General features: G+C 38.3%; 1 protein-coding gene across 1 annotated transcript; it reads left to right on the plus strand.

Moving 5' to 3' along the window:
- The first annotated feature begins 54 nt into the window (after positions 1-54).
- LOC143355154 (putative inorganic phosphate cotransporter) lies at positions 55-14,562 on the plus strand. The gene is made up of 7 exons (XM_076789723.1): positions 55-234; positions 7,885-8,018; positions 8,538-8,838; positions 9,342-9,598; positions 11,617-11,766; positions 12,262-12,636; positions 12,820-14,562. The coding sequence occupies exons 1-7, from the start codon at positions 171-173 to the stop codon at positions 12,952-12,954; spliced, it is 1,416 nt and encodes a 471-aa protein (XP_076645838.1). The 5' UTR covers positions 55-170; the 3' UTR covers positions 12,955-14,562.
- Positions 14,563-17,996: the final 3,434 nt, after the last annotated feature.

Here is a 17,996-nt window from a genome sequence, read left to right on the forward strand (position 1 = left end):
TTCTTGTCGCGAAGTCTGTTGTGGTGAAGGTTGTCAGTAGGAAACTACCGAGATATACGTGCAAGAAAAAGGAGAGGAAGCCGTTTGACGGTGGGGCGCATGTATGATATAGGTAATGTCGAGTACGAGATTAGAATTTGAACAGTCTGTGTTTGAAAGTGTCAGAAATAATGTCTACAAAGAAGGAGCAGTTCGTTAATGATGATTTCGATAGGGAAGCCACGAAAGCTCCAGGTACGCCATTGAATATTTTACGTTAAATATTTCCTTGAAAAAGTTACTTACAAAATTTGTTGAAAATAATATCAACACAGCCGTTAATCCGAATGTCTTTACAAATTGATCTGTATCAGTTTTAATCAATTAAAACTTAGAGAATATTAATAAAACGTTAGAGTGCGTGTGGCAGTAACAGTTACATAAAATACCACTTATAGTGGTATAGTGGTTTACAGTGGCTTATAGTGGTTTTACCTGCAGGTAAAACACAATCAGTTGATATCGTTACGACGGTTTAATGACGTTTCCAGTTCGCTTTGAAATATCGCATAGCTTCTAAAAACAATTCGATAATAGAAATGAATTTGGGTTAGTAGTTAGTTTATGTGCTTTGTTCTGTCAATATACAGAGATATTTAAATATGTGCTATTTAGTAAAAAAACGGAACTGTAAAGATGAACGTGTTTCAAAAATAAAATGTAAGCTTAATGGTTTTTTATTGGAACTATTACATTATTTATTACAATTTTATTTTTAATTATAGTTTTACATATGGAATTTATATATGGAATCAAATTATGTATTGTAAATTTTAATACAAATAATTGGCCTGGAGGCGTAGTATTCTTTATATTATTGTTTCTTATGTTTTACATATGTGACTGCTTGCGAAAACTTGGAGATAACCATAATTGTGCAATTCGAGCGATATCAGTGTAATGGCTGGTCGAATTATTTTTAAACAATTTATACTTTATACTTCGTATTTACGCAACAGATTACTGAGAGGTTTATGGGTGATAAAACGTCATGGAAATTATTGTGTGCGGTGATGAAACACATAGAATATTGTCTAATATTCTATTCAATGAACGTCAAAATGACAATCGAAAGGAACAGGTCTATATTAATTGTTTTCGACTTCCTTTTTTTCTTTACAAATTAATTAACACAGCAAAGTAAGAAAATGGCGTTATACCGAACGTTAATCGGCCAACGTTAATTTATTAACCGGAAAGTTATTTATATCAAATTTAAACTTATGTTTACTTTTGTCGACTTCGAGATAAAATTATGCAGTTTATTTATCCTGGGGAAACTGTTTGCTGTTAGTAAAACTTTATTCGCAATTTATAAAGATAATTTTGTAAATTACCTTTACATTCATATAACATTATGAATCGTTGAACGGTAGTTACATATTGTATGCGCATTGATCTTATCAACGATGTTATCAAACATACAAAATGATATCGATAGAGCAATTGATAAATCTTTAGAAGTGTCTGTAGTCTTCGAAGTATTTATTGTTCTCATAAAAGACAGTAGCACTCAAAATGCGGCAGTATTTGCTATAGTTAAAATTATAATACAAATATAAATAATAAATTATAATCACAATTGTTAACTAGAACGTCTCAATTTCTTTTGGAGGAAGTTTAATGACTTTATTCAATTGAAGTTTGTTAAATCAGATTTTTTATACCAAACGAGTTCCAAAAGAAATTGAGCGCACAGAAAGTTATTTGATCGTTTATTTATAAGGAAAGACTCATAAGAACTTATTTGTCCAGATATAGAAATTAATTTTCACATCAATATATTCACATTTGATCGGGATCTGAAAAATGCAAGATGGCAGCAAGAGTGCTCAGCATCGTATGCCTTAACTTCGAAATTTTTATGTCGTTGATTAAATTGCTTTGATTTTATGGGACTTTTGAGGCTGCCAGTGACCGTGTCAAAGGTCCCGCGTCATGGATTTATAATATCTTAGAGTCATTGCCGTTGAACCTTCCGGCAATGAAAATAATCAGCGCACTTCCGCGCACGACATCGCGCACCTCAGCGGCGGCGGCCTGGTTTGATTTACGAGGTTCGCACCTGTTCCGATCACCTGTCCAGGGCACCTTGACTACCTGCGCCACTGTGCGCTACACAATTCCCTCCGCAACATGACATTAGTCGACCAGCTTTCCGTTTTCGAAGCCGTTCAAACCCAGAAACAAATCTCTGCCATTAGACAATCTTCACGAGGCAATCTTCATTAGACGATCTTGACTAGATAATCTTCGCTAGCCAATCTTCAACAATGAATCCTTGACGCCTGGCTAGATAACGTTACAAGCATCCTTGCGGATAATTCCTTCCGGTAATTCTGAAAACAATCGTGCAGGCTGTTTGGTACAATAAAACCGCGCAATAGTATTTCGAATTGCAGTTTGTCTTTACACGTGAACACTTCACGCGAACCATAAATATGTTAATAAATGAACTTGGGTAACAGTTAATAATCATATCGCGCACTTGAAAACTGCTTCGTTTTTTAACCGAATGCGCAAGTGCAAAGAAAATGAAAGATTTATTGCGGAACTGTTTGTTGCTCGTTTCGTATGACTGAAGGATGCGACGTTCGCTATTATAATGTAGAGGCAATTTGATTATCGATATGTGTCTATTACCACGTACGCGATGGACTCTTGCAAATAGACTGAGTTGTTCTGGTTCGAGTCAATTCAGTCCTGGCATTCTATGGGATATTTGTCGTTCCGCGTGTTCTCCGATTTTTATAAATCCGTGCCCAAGGACGAACCGAGAGACGCGGCCGCGGATAGCGCAGTTGTTTATTAATGTTGTATTTACGTTGTTGCTCCTCTTCACAGGCACGTTGTCTGTTCAACTTCAGATTCGAGCTAATCGCATGATCGCGATTAACCAGAGGATTACTTGTACCGATAACTGTCTCATACTTGTCAGCGACACGGTGCTCTAAATACCTGCACTTTCGAATGGCGCAGCGGAAAGCTCATGCGATCTTGACCTCTCTTAATAATGAATTAATCATTATTTAAACACCGCGTAAAAGGGAACGATCAAGATTGCCGAGTCAGGAGTACCGCGTTCCTGCAACAATTTTTTCCCGCGACTAATCTTAGATTAGACTGTACACGTACAGGGTGGTGCGACCGAAAACGGGGTGATTCTACGTGGAAAGATTGAATTGAAATAGAAAAAATAGACCACTATTTGGAAAATCTGTCAAGGCCGTTCGCTTGGCATTTGCAAGAAGTAGAATCGGCAGGTCATGCACAGACGCGCACAGACAATTCCTGTTCAATGGCACGCGTGACCGCCGAGTTTTCATACTCGAGTTTCTCCGTAACAAAACCTCATGCGAGCAAATTTTACTCCACATTTTCGACTTATTATTTTCAACGTAGAATCGCCAACTCTAAATCATCACTGAGATATTAGACGAACGATCGAGATTGTGAATTTTGAGATAGCCTTCTTTGAGTTGGCGCTCACTGTGAACGCGTTCCCGAGAAGAATATGCAATGCGGATTTTTATGCGAAATGAAACATGTTTGCATTGATCGCAGGCCACAGGAGCGAAATAACAATTCCTTTTTTCGTCTAATTACCGAGCCGGAACTAATGCACCGATGTCCTTGAACCTTTTTAACCCTTAGCACTCGAATGGCCACTAAAAATTTCTGCATCATTATTCAAAATATTTTTTACATTATTAAATTTGTTTGTATTTGATAAATTACTAAACATTTCAGTATTGTACGAGTAAATTGCATCATTTTCGTATGTATAACATGAAAACAAAAATACATAGAAGGGAAATAGTTTAGGTCGGAAGAAATGTTTCATTTTGGATTTAAAATAGCGTCGAGTGCAAAATTATGTCCACTGCATTAAAGTGCATCCATTTTTGTCGCAGACGGGTCAGATCCGCAGAGCAGTAATCGTTTCGCATTAGTCTTAAGCTGAACTGATAACGCGCGTGCGAGTATGCTGTATCATTGGGAGAATATAGTGGAATAAATATGATCGATAGATAGATATCATTTCTACTAAAATATGGCAATTAGGCGGGGAAAAACAGTTGCGTTCGACGTATATCATCGCGTCAAGGATAACGAACGAAACGTAGTGGAGGCGACCGACGTGCAATGCCAGCGGAGGATTCATTAAACGATTCTCGTGTGCGAACGGTAATCGAATATGTAGAAGAATGTCGTTTCCTTTCGCTGTGCGTTTTTGCGGAACTTTCGCGGACGACGCGACGCGAATAAAAGCTGAGATTAAACGTAACGCTGCTCGAATAACTTCTCGATAACAGCGAATAAGTTGCGTGGTCGGGAATTACGCGTTAGTCCAGCAACAAATCGAAGTGTCCCAGCCACGTCAGAGTCTCTATCAGATACGGTGGATCCCAGAAGCATTCGAACAACTAGAAATCCCGATTTCCGATGAACCGTGACAATTTCTTAAACAATTATCGTACGACAATACATTTCAACACGTTTCACAACTGGAACTTTCACATGCCGTCGTTCGTTCTATTCTGTAATCCTTTTTCTTCATGATTTAGATATCCCGCAATAGTGGAGACAGTTCTGCGACTTTTATCGGCCAGGTATTTGCGACATATACCGAGAAAACACTGTAACCTGTGTGCTATCAAAGAACTTTTGTTTGAAACATTTCTTGACAAATAATCGACACAACTGAATGATTCCTTTATTCCTTAAAAAAGTGCACAAGGAAAAGCATAAATATAATCCTATGCACTAAGTAAAAATGCGCTACACAGAAAAGCTGCTTTTCAGGCGAAAGAGCAAACTATGATAAGGAATGTGTTAAGCAAATCTTTGATATTCCCTTTTGCAACCTAATGTTGTTTAGCCTCTTCACGGATGCTGGTACAAGCACATTATGTACATTTAGTGTTTTTACAGTGAAAACTACTCCAAGTAAAACGATATGAAAATCTGTGGGATTGACTGAAATAGCCTTTTATTAGTATGAAATTATTGAAATTATATTGTGGTTAGATTTTCTGCTGACGCAAAGTCACGGCAGCTGCTACTGAGATTTTGATGATACTTTTTACAAAGGAATGCGATTATCTGTATGTTCTAATATTGTCTGTGCCCAAGTTACAAAAGATACTTAAAAGCGTATTTTCCAATTATATTTCGATCGCTATCAGTTTTTCGGTGCGATTTAAAATGTTTGATACATATGCAATCGAATTGTGAGATAGGCAGCAAGTTTTGTCGATAATAATATCTCGTCATCTCGGTCTAATTGAAAGATAGATTTGATTTGGAAAAACCAAATTGAAAGTGATTGATCCGCGTGATTACAACATGATGTTATCTGTGATTGACACTGTCGATTAAATTATACGGTGGTGTGGAAAGGTAATTTTCCATCTTTTAGATTTATGCGACTGCGTACGTCTATTAACACTACCACGGACGTCGTTGCATTTTTTCGGATTACCGATAAACAAAAGGCTAACAGATCCTATGGATTTAATGCTTTTATGATTTTTTATTAGACATATACGATAACATATCACAAAAAGTATGTTACAATAGTGATATATTCAAAAGAATTAAGAGGAAGAATGCAACAGAAAACAGGACGTACTTGACACATTGTTCATCGCACTTTCATTGTTCGTCGTAATCTGAGATGATTTCTATAATCTTGTGATCGACCCATGGCCGACGTTATCAAACTTGTGCTGATATAAAATCTTATGTCTCGAAGATTATCAACTTGTTTTCCTTTCCTGGTATTGTAAATGTTTTTAACGAGCTATAGTTTTCGAAAATGGATGTTTATGTCATGATCGAAATTTGGCAAACGGTATTTGTGTTCTCGGAAAGAAACTGGTGTATTGAGGCAATTTTTTCTGTTCCGAATCAGAATGCAATAAAACAAATCGAAAGTTTATTCCATGCATATAATACAAATAAGCATGCAGTAGCTGCCATGTTATCAGGTTCACTTATCAAAATTTAATGCATAATTCAAAAGCAAAACGTTATCGGTTAATATTCCAGGTTTAAGAAGTTATTCATAGCCTTTTGAATTGAACATTTAAACATTTTGAAAGTTTACATTTATATTGGGAAATACACGGCGAAACGCAATGCGGTTACATAAAACAACGTAAGTTATTACATTTACAAATGTTGGTTTTGTCAAAAGTAATCTTGCATTCTCATTAGTTTGTTTAAGGCTCTCATTTGTTATTGATGTCGCTTAAGACAACTGGAAAATGGTAAATATGCAGGCAGATAAGACTTCGTATCGTACTTTGTTCGGCAGCGACGACAAATTAACGTTTAAAACTTTAAAAACGATGTCCTCCAACGTAAAAACATGTGGTTCATTTGGTCTTCCAGCCATAGATATTTCGCCGAGAGGTTTTTGAAAAGATTCAGGCGCGGATGGTTTTATCGGCATTTCGCATGTGATAAAACAATTTTAATGAGTGAACATAAATGTACATAATTTATTTAGTAAGAAACCATGGAAACGTTATATTAACTGTGTAATAGTATTTTTATCTACCAGAGGGTACAATCATTGATAAAACGCGATAATTACTAATCCAAGTTTGGACTACTTCGACGTTCACAATCAACCTATGGATGACCAAGAAGATTATCTTGATTGCGAATTCCTGAAGCTGGACTGTTTTTCTTAAACGAGTCTTCATTCCGTTCACAGAATACTTTTAGCTGACACTGAAGATAATAATCATTGCACAATACATTACAAAAATGTTACTCACAAGCAGTGCTGGATAAAATAGTATTTGAAAGAAATAACAATATTTTTAGAGATTATTTTCAATCATACAATCAGTTCACGCAAGTATCCTAATACAGCGTTTACTCGATAAATGTCCACTACACGATTCTGGTCATATATCGGATAGGAGAAACTATTCTTCGATTCATGCCGCCTGTATACATAATTGTTTGATAATTTCGAAAAAAGCCTTCGCCGCTTGTTGTAAACAATATGTGTTGTAAACAATCTGTGCCATTATACAGGGTGTCCACTTTATACTTTACAGAGAATTAAATTGTGGTCACATTTCTTTGCGACACCCTGTATTCACATTATCGCTTTGTAATCTCTAAAATAAGGGACTCCAATCGCATCATAAACCTGTTCGTTTCGATTATCTTTCTGTAGTAAAAAAAAAAAAAAAGAAAAATGCCTGTACGTCACAACGTGACGCACCTACGTGAACAGGTATTGGGTCAAGTATAAGATTTTCATGACGATCAGCAAACAATTAAGATCCTGAGCGTTATTCAGGACACATCCTCGATGTGTTTGCGCGTCATTCGACAGAGAGAACCCAGAGATCATTGTTCATTAATGTAGGAATGTTTGATAGGCATCAACATGTGAACTCGCTTCACTTTTCCCTGTTTCTGCGTTCTGGATTACTGCGCTCTCATGCAATGTAACATCGATCCTCAGAGGAGGTGATGACCTTCATTAACTCGTTACCTGTCGCGCGGGGGTCATCGACGATCGACACGCATCGGTCATCGGCGACCGACCAACTGCAATGTCATTTACGCCGGTCGATTCGGTAATTATTCGGCATAGGTTCGTTCTCACAGACTTCGATGGCCTTGAAATACGTTATCAAGGTCGTCGTTGCGAACAACCATTTCCTATACATGTGACCGCAACTATAGCGAACTCCACTTGCTCCCAATGACCAAATTTGTCCTTTAGGGCAACTCCTACAACCCCCCTCCCTTTGAAATTCGTTCAAAATGGCTGTGCATACACTGTTGAACAAAGGAATGTATGTATTTCAGGTAGATTTGGATCACGCCATCTACAGCTTCTCCTCTGGTTCTTGGCGAACGTGATCGGATATTGCCTCCGAGTATGCATGTCGGAAGCCATTGTGGCGATGGTGCCATCGCCGACGAATAATCATACGTCCGAGGTACGTTGTACCATTTTCGACGAACTATCTCTCTACGACTAACAGAACAAAATATGTATTTTTCAAATGCAAAATAACGTTCATTCTGCGACAATTGTACGAGACCGCAGACAAAAATTATTCGATAACAGAAATCAGGTGTCTGCCATGGTAATTATACATGCTAGAGCGTAGACGGTGAACATATCATTATGTTCGCCTTTGGCGTTAATGCAAATATATGAAAATATGAGTAATCACAATAATAGGTTACAAAAACAAATTCTGCTGGGAATAGTAATACTAATAATAGACCGTGGATATTATGCATTTATACTAAACTTGAGTGATCACAGTTTTAATCAGTGGGAAGATAAAAGAAATTGAAGAGTGGGGATATATTGTTCTCGACCTATTAAAATCGTTAAAGAAAGAATGCAATTTCGGAGTGGCTCCTGTTCCTTGAGACAGAGAATTTTTATTTCCCGTAATAATTCGCAGTTTAGTTGCAAGGTAACGTTTTTTTATTGTCCTGATCAGGTCTATAATTGGAGCTCGACCGATAAATCCACCATTCTGAGTTCCTTCTTTTGGGGATACACGGTTATGCAAATACCAAGCGGCTACATCGCCAGAGTTTGGAGCGGGCAAAGACTGCTTGCCGTGGGCATGCTACTTTGTGGTGTTTTTAACATTTTAACACCGACTGCTGCACGTTACGGGGACATGATTGCTGTCTGCATTTGTAGGGCAATGATGGGTCTCTGTCAGAGTTGCCTCTTGCCTTGCACGCACACCTTGCTTTCGAAGTGGGCACCTCCGAACGAGAGAGCACGATTTGGTGAGACATACTACGAATTGTGCCACTTTGTTAAGCGTAACCACGATATCTTTAAATAATTACTTATCATTATTTTTTAAACAGGAAATGAGAGTGCTCACGCTCGGAGTTTTAGTGTCCCCACTTTTACTGCATCATCTTTTTAGCCTGGAACAGAACCTGCATCAACTTTTTAGCCAGGAACAGAACCTGCATCATTGTTTTAGCCTGTATTAGAACCTGCATCATCTTTCAAGCTGGATCAGAGTCTACATAGAAGAGCCTCTTTTAACATAGAAGTAGTATCCACTCTGGCATTATTTGGAATCCGCTGCTAATGATGCAGGTTCTGGTCCAGGCTAAAAACATGATGCAGGTTCTGGTCCAAGCTAAAAATTAGACTGGGGGCAGCAATATATCGAGGGCCCTAAAATCCCGGGCGTGAGCACCCTCATTTCCTCTCTGGTAACACGTAGCTCCGAATAATTGCGAATGTTTGATTTTCTTTTTGTTTTTTTTTTTAGGCGCGTTTGCCTATGCTGGAGGACAATTCGGTACTGTGATCTCGTTTCCAATTTCCGGGGTGTTGGCGGCATCCCCTTTGGGTTGGCAGTCTATATTTTATGTTTTCGGAGTTTTAGCTGTAGTCTGGAGTATCATATTCTTCATTTTTGGTTTTGACAGTCCGTCCAAACATCCGCGGATATCGGAAATGGAAAAGACATATATAGAAAACAGTTTAAAAACTTCTGAACAAGAAGGAGGATCGTCCGCTGAAACGGTAAGAATCGTCATTGTTTGGTGTCGAAGAGTATCAGTCTTGTCTTATTAGGTACGCGAATTCACCCCGTGTATAGTAAGCATTATGGTTTAATTTATTGTTTGTGCTAAGGATTTGGAAATTCATTTCCAAACGAATTTTCTATCACGATTTGCAGAACATAGAAACGATAAAAGAGAACGTTTGTGCGCCTGCGTGTGAAAATCTATCCAAGTCTCCTTTACAAAATATTTTTCCTTGTTCGAGGAATTTTCTGTTTTCAATAACGTAGTGATGAGTTGTTAATTACAGTTACGTGACGTGTATCGAGTAACAGGTATCAGATTAGTTGACGCGGTTATTCAATCATGTGGCATAAGCGCTGTATTATGAAACGAAGTTTCCATATAAAATGGGCGAACGGCATAGTTCATCCAGAAATGGTGTTTACGTCAGTAAACAGTGATCTATTTTTCATCGCTGACGTTATCCAACGAATTCCAACTTTTTTATACGCTCGAATAACTATTAGACGATCTTCTCGTTATTGCTCTCAGTTTTTCGAAAGATATCGTTCCAAACAAGATTGTTAAACTTTGTTAGTTCATAAATATTTTCAGTTTTAAGCGAATGTTTCAAGTTTGGTTTGAAATAATTTCGACAACTTTTTGTCACTAACTGTATTTTTATGTAAAAGAATCTCTGTATGTGGAATTCCTTTATCGATGATGCGAAGAACTGAGAACAACCATAATCGTGAACTGCACAATGCGTTTCCACAGTCGTGAAAAATTACAACCAGATTATTTCATTGTGAGAGAGTAAACAGAAATGAATTTCGATTTTAATGAAACTTTTGAGGGACGGCAGGTTCGGCACGTTGGAAAATATATTTTCCATTAATGAAATTTCTGTTCGACGTTGACCAAGCATTGTACAATGCACAATTTAGTATTGGATACAAGCGCAACAAGAATTTTCCACATGAATAGACTTACCGCTCGTATTTCTGGATTCCACTTGTATGATGCAAACAGAGCATGCTGCATACACAATAAACTTCATAATGGTGACATTTCTTGTGAATAATGCACTTGCAACGGCAATGCTTCAATTCACAAATCTGTTTTGGATTCAGCCACGAAACAAATTTTCTATCGAACGTCTATTGAACAAAGTGTATATTGAGAATGTCGCAGCAGTATTTTACCAAAATTACAGTAATTATTAGTCGCGACAGATACTTACATAGGAATTCGACAATCACTTTTGATCTACATCAGGTTAGAGACATTGATAATGTATATATAATAGTGACTCATTAAGAATGTTACAAATAGCCTTGATTCACCTTCTTGCTCTAATAATACTTTTCCCATGACCTTCCAGAAATCCGCGATTGCCGCGTAGAAACTTATTATAACATAGGAGAAGGATTCTAAAAGTAATAAATTGCATTACACAGAATTGATAAAATTCTGTAACTGTCTCTACACATTATCTGACGAGCGTGTAATTTATTTTCTAATATAATCTGCTCTGACGATCACCCATTTTCCAGTCAAGGCTACAGATAAGGTTCACTTTTGAAAAATGCAATCAGGCACAGAACCGAAAAAGAAAGATTTTAAGGATTGGATCTGAAAATATGAGGATCAACCAGAATTAATTCAGATCGAGCATGAAGTTTCTTACTTGCAAGTCCACGATCATGCGATCGGCGATATGACATTTTCGGTAACAATTGCGAAAGACAAAAGCCCAATTTCTTTCATTGTTTAGCCCCCATATGTTCCTCACGGTGAAAACTCACTCGTTCACTATTTCTACATAACATATTAGTACCCGTCTGTGTGTGTTGTGAGACATATTTCTTTAAAATAAATAAATGAAACGTATTCCGTTGATTCAAAGTGAAACTAATTGCTGGATTAGAATGCAAACGATATTTGTAATAAGTGCATATATCCGGGGAAATTAATGTTTCCGTTAGTTACTGCTTGAACTGGTATTAAACATTTCGATTGTCTTGTTTTTAGGTAATGAAGGTACCATGGAAATCGATTTTCACGTCAGTGCCGATGTGGGCTCTTATAATTGTCCATTGTGGTCAAAACTGGGGATACTGGACCCTTATCACTGAAATGCCAACTTACATGAACGGAGTTTTGGGATTCGATATGGCGCAGGTAATTAGAAATTTATTTTCATCAATCGATCGACACGCGACGATATTCAACGATTGGTACCTGAAAACTAGTTCGTTCACATTAATGTTTGTTTTATTGCATTTACAACAAAAATGAGTATGCGACGCATAAAACATTAAAACGATTAGAAGGTTTTGAAAATATCGACATACATTATTTTCAACTTATAAGAATTATTTTGAGGCGGTAACAAATTTCTATCCGGCTTCTGTTTCTTGCGATTTCTTAGTTCAAGGTCGACTCAAGGTCGCAGTATATAGCACATCATTGAACAAGGTGACCTGGACTTTTCATTGAAACCGAACTGGTTGTAAAATTCCTAACGGTGCAATTTGCAGACCATCGCAAAAACCGATTAACTTTTTTCGAAACATTTTCTTGTCTGCCAAATATTGTTACAAACCCGAGAAGAAATTCAAATTTCTCGAAGTTCTCGATGATATGCTGATATATGTATATGTTTTCATTTTGCAGAATGGATTGATGTCAGCCTTGCCCTATTTGACGATGTGGATCCTAAGTTTCCCAATGAGTTGGCTCTCCGATTTTGCCCTGCAGAAAGGTGTTCGAAGAGGTGTAGTTCGAAAGGTTTGCAACACTGTTGCACACTGGGGGCCAGCAATAGCTTTGATTTGCCTTGCCGCGGTGCCGATCAACGATCCCGCCGTGGTCGTAACCATGCTCGCAATAGCGGTGGGATTAAATGCCGGGGCGCTTTGCGGATTTCAGATAAATCACGTTGACCTGAGCCCTAATTTCGCCGGGACAATGATGTCCATTACGAACTGCATTGCGTCTGTGATTGCAATAATCGCGCCTCTAATTTGCGGAGTAATCGTGCAACACGAGGTACAACTTTCAATCATGATATTAGTTACCGTCCGTCCGTCAAATGATGTGTGCGAGAGGAGTCAGGATAGTGTGGGACCGTATTCTTTGCCTAGCCATCATCCGACGGACGAACAGTACTTGAACAAGTCTCTTGACCGATGCATACTAACCATACGTTTCATCTGTATGTTTCTCTTTCAGGATAGCAAGGCGGAGTGGTCAACAGTATTTTATCTTTCCGCTGTTGTTTACATTCTAGGAAATTCAGTTTTTATTGCGTTCGGCCAGGGCGAAGTTCAATCATGGAACGATCCCGCACTTCCGAAGACTGCGTAGGAAATAATGCCGCGTTATGTACTCAGTACAGTAGAACCTCGATCATTGCACGGAGCGGGATCGAGAACGCGTGCAAAAATCGGGGTTACGCAACGAAAGTGGTAACCGATCACAGAGATTCGTAGCGTCGATCTTCTTTTGTTTCCACGTGGAACGTAATCCCCACCACGAGTTCTACAACCTTGAACACCTTGCGGCAGGTGTCTAGTGTTTCGTACGTCGTAAGGTAGATTGTAAAAATCGTTAGGATTTAGTGTCTTGCAATGCTACGGTTTCGCTGAACGGTATTCACACTTTTTCCTAGTACAATGAGTTCCTAAACACATTCCCAAACCCTTCTTACCAGCGATTCTGCAAAGAACCCGCAACATTGTTTCGCGTACACAATGGGAACCGATCGTCGAATCTAGACCGTTTTGCTACGAAACGTGAATGTTGCCAAAGTGGAATGGTCAAGCACGAGAATCCTGCACGATAGTGATTTTCGTCGACGGTGTTCGCAGTTAGAGGAGACTCATTACGAGAAGCAATACTCACAATTGATCGAACGTCGAAAACCTGACTGATTCATCGATGGAACTTTCGTCAGATTATGCATTACTAGACTGTGGAGGTTTATGCAAAATAAAAATTGTCCTCATCAGTTGTAAGAAACAGTAGTCGTATTAAAGTTTCTTTCTTCTTTCGATGATCTTAATAAGTTCAAAATAATTTATTGAAATTTTTCGATTCTACTCGGTCGTTGCATACGACATATTATTATGAGCAAGTAATAATTATATTTCTCTAACGTTCGTTGTAATGTCGACAATAGCGATTTGTGACAGGCACAAGGGATGAACGATGATACGTGATGATTATAATTAAACTGCGAATATTTGTGGGAACGCATGTTGTCATAGGAGATGGAGAAATTAATGAGGCCAAGACAAAAATGTGTTTCATCAGTAGTGGGGTCACGCGAAAATATTTTTACATTTCACGTAATTCGCGTATGACGTATCTCCTGCATACTTTTTGTATATATCATTTTTATCTCGACATGTTTCCTGTACATAAGTTCTATTGATTGGCTCTTCCCTTCGAAATCTGATCTAGTAATTCGTAAAATACTTGCTGCGATGTTAAAAGAACAATATCGGCGTATAAACTAATTTTGTTTTGTGAAAAACACCATCTGGCGATTGAAAACGTGGAAAACGTAGTCGTTACATATTGTAATGCAAAAGTAAATTTATAAGTCTTTGTAAATGCCATGTACTCGGACTGTAATGATTGCATTTAATCATTTTTGAAAGGCTATTTCGCTATATACTTTCAATGGAGTTGGAAGTATAATTACTAGACTGCGAATCTTTATGCAGAACGAAATCTTTCTATCGGAATCGCAACAAACTGGGGCGAAATAAATCTTTAATTTTTTTATTAATAAATTTAATAGATTAAAAGTAATGGAATGGTGCTTTTAAATTCTTAAATTACACTTGTACGCATTTTGATCAGAAATGCATAAAATCCGCAGTCTAATGATCACAATCCTAATGTAAAACACCTGTTAGACATCTTTTCTGTACTTTATTAATGAATAAAAAGATACATCGAACATAACCGAACGTATACAAATTACGACCCGATCATTTTCTCATGTTATATTTGCCACCACCAATTATATGATTTATTATATTATACAATAATGCGAACAAACTCTCAATCAACAAGGCCAATGGTACCGCGGGAGGAAACTCAAAGAAACGAAAACCGTGGACCCGTCGGCACCACAACTAATTTGGCATTTGCCCAAAAAGGACGTCAGAAGGACGCCATTCTTGCCCCAGGGAAAACCACGGTTTAAAAACCCGGGGAAATTAGCGGCTCACAATGCAGGATAACATTAACGGAACATTGGCAAATAAACGGTTTAACAGTAGGTCTCTTCTTATACTGGATATCAGGCGTTCACCCTCCCCTTTCACCTTCGTTTGAAGTTGTCGGTTCCAGCAGGGTCGAACGCCACGAGGACCGCTGTAAGGTAGGTTGTATCAGAAATACACGGTACAGCAACTCTAGACTTAGCTTCGCATCATCACTCGAGATTGTCTCACTTTAACGACCAAAGTTCATCTGTCCTCTCTCCCCCGTTAAAATGACCATCGTGTGCGTACACGAGGTCGAATTACTCAAATTTAAATTTAATAGTATTCGAAATTATAAGTAATGTCCATAATCGCATCGTACACTCGCCCTCTCATGCGAATCATGCATCGTACCACACTCCGTACACTTCGATCAAAGCGATCGCTAATACCGGCCTCGACTTGTAAGAACCGTGGACAAAAACTGCCCTGATCTCCCTCCCGTCCGCCGCCGTTCCATCTCTGGAGCATCGATACTTGTAACAATATGTATAATAAGTATAAGTATACGTATATGTAGAAGGTAAAATGATTTGTCGGAACTTGGTGGACACCCCTTGCGTTCAGATTTCCTCATTAATGGTCTGTTTCGGTGTTTCTATTTTTGGGCCTCCGGTCATATACATACATACTGCATGTTCCTCACAAGAAGCCCCACGAAAGAAACGCAAAGCTGATTGGTCCGAGTGGAAGGGGCACGCCTCATTTCCCATACATTTTCGGTTTTAGCAAACTATTGTGCACCGTTTAAATATTCTTTGAAGTGCCGCTCCAAATCTTCAGTGTTGCCGCTATTGGCGTAAATATCATCGCCGGGAGCATCTCTCAGGTACCTGGCAATTTGCGCTAAATCCATACAAGGTCTTCTTCGATTTGGTCGTGTACCGAACTTAGTGAAATGGATTTTTCCTAGTTGTTCCTCGCTGGTCACCGATGATAAACCAACGTATACCGCGTTTGCTCTTACAGCTCTGTCACTGTAACGTTCGCAGCAAGGATTCAAGTCCAGTTCCACCTTACAATTCGCCGGCATAATTAAGCCCTGAACGCTAAGATAAGTTTTACACAGTAAACGCAGGGGATACTGACAAAGTGAGTTCCCTCCTGTAAAGTGGCGTAACCAATCGCACTCCATCTTTACATAAGCAGAGTCTTCTAATGTGACTCGGCTCAATTGATATTCACTTCCATCTTTAATGTCGGTAACGGTTACGATACCCGTTTCTTCGTTTATGTGTTTAAACCTCACAAATTTCTCCTCGCGAGGGCTAGGAGCATACGTGTACATGAAATCTTTTATTAATAGTAGAAACTCAAGAAATTTGCGTTTACCATTTCTCCTCATTTCGTCTATAGGTACGTCTTTGTTTGTATCTTTAATTCTATACGGAATACAATAATGTTCAATTCCATTTATTTCCACGTGCTTCTTCATTCGATAAGCTCGCTGATACAAGTTAGCGTGATATTGCGATAGGAAAATAGCCTCAAAGTTCTCTGTCATATTTTTATGTTGGGAAAGTTTTACCAGCATGGATATATGATTTTCATTTAAATCAACGTTTTCGGTTGGGTCGAGAATTTGCTTAAACGGTGCCACTTTCTGTCTGTATGCCGTATCTAATATGTTTAACAAATGGCAATTCGGTTGGGCAAGTATTTCCGCAATTGTATAGTTATTCTTCGTATAAAATATTGATTCCTGCATCGGACCAAGCATAATTTTATCGCCAAAAAAGAGGATGGGAATTCTGTGATATTTGGCGATCCAATACATCCAGAGCACATACCATGGAGACAGAGTCGTGTACTCATCTAGAATGAGTAAGTTGAATGTTCTTTGCAACGGCAGTTCAATAATCTTTTGGAGCATGTCAAAACTGCTTAACGAGACAGAATTACCGTTGATTACCATTGTTTCCTTAAAGAAACCGTTTGCGTCATCGATATCCAACTCCAATTTACTCATCAAGAATCGGTGTGCCGTGTACCGTGACATTTTATTTGATCTTGTATGTGTTCCTGCCAAGACACGTCGGAAGACGACATATGTGATTTCCGTGTCTAACGTTATCGATACACACATTATCAGAAATGACTTTCTGTCACATTGCACCGAATCGATTAATATAGCGGTCACATCATTGCCATTATGTTGCGATAAATTCGAATGAATCGTCCTGAAGATATTACGTTCGTCTTCTGTGTTTAACGAATTGTACACAATTAAATTTTTTTCTCTGTTTCCTGGAGGAATACTCGTATATTGTCTGTACTCCTCTTCCAGATGCCATAAATCGTCCAGATTCACATGTTGCAGGTCGGCACTTGAAACATTTGATAACACAATTAAATCGTTCAGAGTTTCGACTCGTGTCTGATCCTGTGGCCAAGCCATAATGATGCTCACTACGTCATTTCAGTTTAGGTGATATATTTATAATCGATTTCTTATCAGCTTATAGTCACCACTTTCTTGCAATCGTATCAGCTGTCTTTTGAAAACAATGCAAAACAAAAAAGAAAAGGAAACACGTCATATATTTATTAATCTATTCCTTATAGCTTACCACAGTCACCAGGAAGATTTCTTATCAGCTTACCATAGTCAAGATTTCTTTACAATCGTATCAGCCGACTTTGAACAGAGTACAAAAAGAAAAAGAAACACGACACGAAAATTTGGTGCCACCACTTTTACTATCATGTTTTCCTAATAGAAATCCGAAAATTGCGAGGAATTTCGAAAATTCCGAAAAAGCGAACGTTGTATTAGGGGAACATGTTATCGAAGGTTGTGGCACGAAATTCAGTGGTAAAAATTAATAACAAGTCAGACCGTCAAAATTATCTGAAATTTTTCGAAAATTGAGCTTTGTATTAGCAGAATGTGATATTCAAAGATATGGCACGAAATTCAGTGGTGTAACTCAACGACAAGTCGGACGTTCGGGAAGAATTGATGGTTCATTGCTTTATTTATTAACGCCCAGTAATTGTCGTGGGCAATTGCGCGTAGCAACAATTAAAAGGACACAGCATTCTCTTGTTTGCTCTATTATTCATGGTATCCCCGAACGTGAGACAGAAAAATGCGGTGATCGGTCTGCTTCTACACCTCGTCTGCGC

The sequence above is a fragment of the Halictus rubicundus genome, chromosome 6 (genome assembly GCF_050948215.1).
Source record: "Halictus rubicundus isolate RS-2024b chromosome 6, iyHalRubi1_principal, whole genome shotgun sequence".
NCBI classification, from domain to species: Eukaryota; Metazoa; Arthropoda; class Insecta; order Hymenoptera; family Halictidae; genus Halictus; species Halictus rubicundus.

Excerpts from the sequence above, each read along its gene's own strand:
- LOC143355154 (XM_076789723.1), top strand. The coding sequence starts at position 171 with ATGTCTACAAAGAAGGAGCAGTTCGTTAATGATGATTTCGATAGGGAA. Across the intron at positions 8,019-8,537 it reads CGAATAATCATACGTCCGAG|GTCTATAATTGGAGCTCGAC; the intron begins GTACGTTGTACC and ends TGTCCTGATCAG. Across the intron at positions 11,767-12,261 it reads TGGGATTCGATATGGCGCAG|AATGGATTGATGTCAGCCTT; the intron begins GTAATTAGAAAT and ends TTCATTTTGCAG.